Here is a 2,275-nt window from a genome sequence, read left to right as displayed (position 1 = left end):
TTATAATATAAAAGTTGAGCGTTTAGAAAAAAATGGAAATTGGTGAATTCTTTTGTGGTTGGAAAAACCATGAAAAATTAACCCACTTGAAAATATTAGCCTCCAAAATTTTCCTTTAATTTCTTTAGTTAAATTTCTTTGGTTAAAATGTGTTAATTTTAAGTTAAAAGTTATTTGTGGGCCACATTCAAATTCTTGAAAAATGTAAAATGTAAAATGGATATTAAAATGAATCATTCATTTTGTTCTTTTGAGTGATCTTAATTTAGCATTTTTAGAATACAGATTACAGGAGCATAGTAATGTCCTTAATCTTATATTGAAGAACTGTCCGTAAGGATGTGATCGTAGTGTGAAATTGAAACTTAAAGACAGGTTCCAATCTATGCACGGCGTTACATTGGTCGAAGGCGAAACAAATGAAAGATTTCAGGCCTTCGTTATATTGGAAATTCGAATGGAGAACCACAAGGATGTGAACGTAGTGCGAAATTGAAATTTGAACACAGGTTCCAATGTATGCATGGCGTTACAAGGCGAAATAAATCAAAGATTCCAGGCCTGCGAGAATATGGATAATATTGGAAATTCTAATGGAAAACACAGATCAATTTAAGGGGAGAAGTTGGCGAAAGAAATCCAAGATTTCAAGCCTTCGCTTTATTGTGAGAAAATGGATAATATTGGAAATTCTAATGGAAAACACAGATCAGATCAATTTAAGGGGAGAAGTTAACAGGGTAAACAGGGTTTTGATCAGGATAGAAAAGTCCAAAATGTCGTTCTGGCTCGTCCCCGCCTTTCAAATTCTCGTTGAAAAGAGCGAAAATGTATGTATCAATGTGCTGTCCAGGCCTCTTTGGCGTTCCTGCATTTGAAAGCACGTGTTTGATGAGATTGTTGTTGTAAGTCTGCGCATTCTCAACAGTAGCCGCCTCATTTCCCGCCGAAGGCCACCCGCTCTCAGTTATGACGATGGGAATATTGGGATGTCCCGATTTCTCCATAGCCGAAATCAGAGAATCCACCAGCGCATCGAACAAGCTTTTATATAGACGACCTCCATCATTCACCACCGCATCCGCGGATCTAAACAAAGCATAGTCTAACGAGATTTGGGCCTTGTTGTAATTGTAACTAAAGTAGGGATACACATTAGCCATGAAAGGTGACCCATTCTCTGCCAGAAAGTTAAGTACATCGCTCATGCTACTCTTCAATTCATCAGCGAATTCTCCCTCAGAAGGAGGATACGATTTTCCCAGAACAGACGAGGCGTGGGTAGTGGAGACCTTTATGGAGCTCTCCAGATTGGCATTCTGGACTGCGGCTTGAATGTTTCTCATGGCAGGAACGAGATAGGGAAGATGCTGCCGATTTTCACTTGAAAAAACTTCGTTGCCGACGGCGATGTATTTGATGTTGGTGGCAGGATAGAATTGGCGAATGTTGTCGTTAACCCACCCATTTGCTGCAGCCTGATCGGATGCAATCTTCTGGAGCTCATCGTTCCCAACTCCGACAATCACCTCGATTCCTCCGCTGTTTTGTAACGCTCGCTGGGCTTCGTGATGTGCTTGGAAAAGCCTAACTTTGCCGATGTTGCGAGACCTTATCAGATTTGCCACCTGATCTGGAAGTGGCAAATTGTTTGCAACCATTCCATAGCAGACTCCAACTGCAATAATATTGTTAAAATTCAATCAGATTATGACAGGTCTTCAGTTTCAAAAACCATTCACGATTATTACGCTCACACATAAGGGTAATAACTATGAAAATTAAAAGAAAGCATATGTTTGATACCTTTGTTGCTGGATGCCATTTGTCGGCCGGCTGTATATTTGTTTCCAAATAACAGAAGCGTGGTGTGCTAAAAATGATAGTTGTGGCCTCAAACAGAATGGTAGAGATTATGGGATATTGTGAGAGGAAAGGGCCTTTCTACACAATATATAGAGAAAGATGAGAACTCTCTGCAGCGTCTGAAGAAGGGAAAGCAAATGCGTAACGACTCCGCCTAACCAAAGACCGTTATCACGATTCACAAGGATGATTACAGAGTAATTGACTTTGTCACCCGCCGCCGCGTGATGATTACATAGTAATTGACTTTGTCACCCGCGGCCGCGTAAAACCATTTGTTTTTGCCAACTACCTATAAAATATTGCTTTGAACACATTGCACCACACGGCAAGGGCTCACGAGCTTGCCATAGGGCATTAAATGTCTGTTTAGCTGTAAGCTCGTTAGCCATATCTAACACGCATTTGA

General features: G+C 40.6%; 1 protein-coding gene across 1 annotated transcript; it reads right to left on the bottom strand.

The window, feature by feature from the left end:
• Positions 1–348: 348 nt before the first annotated feature.
• On the bottom strand, positions 349–1,942 carry LOC149184375 (glucan endo-1,3-beta-glucosidase-like). Its single transcript, XM_089417449.1, has 2 exons — positions 1,807–1,942; positions 349–1,678 (listed from the first exon to the last, which is right to left on the bottom strand). Exons 1-2 carry the CDS (start codon positions 1,823–1,825, stop codon positions 720–722), a joined length of 978 nt encoding a protein of 325 aa, XP_089273575.1. The 5' UTR covers positions 1,826–1,942; the 3' UTR covers positions 349–719.
• Between the last annotated feature and the right edge of the window lie 333 nt (positions 1,943–2,275).

This window comes from Pinus tabuliformis, chromosome 3_2 (assembly GCF_031772625.1).
Source record: "Pinus tabuliformis cultivar Carrire ecotype Pingquan chromosome 3_2, CPIR1, whole genome shotgun sequence".
NCBI classification, from domain to species: Eukaryota; Viridiplantae; Streptophyta; class Pinopsida; order Pinales; family Pinaceae; genus Pinus; species Pinus tabuliformis.
Note: the sequence above shows the minus strand (reverse complement) of the source record. Positions and strands in the feature narration are given on the sequence as shown.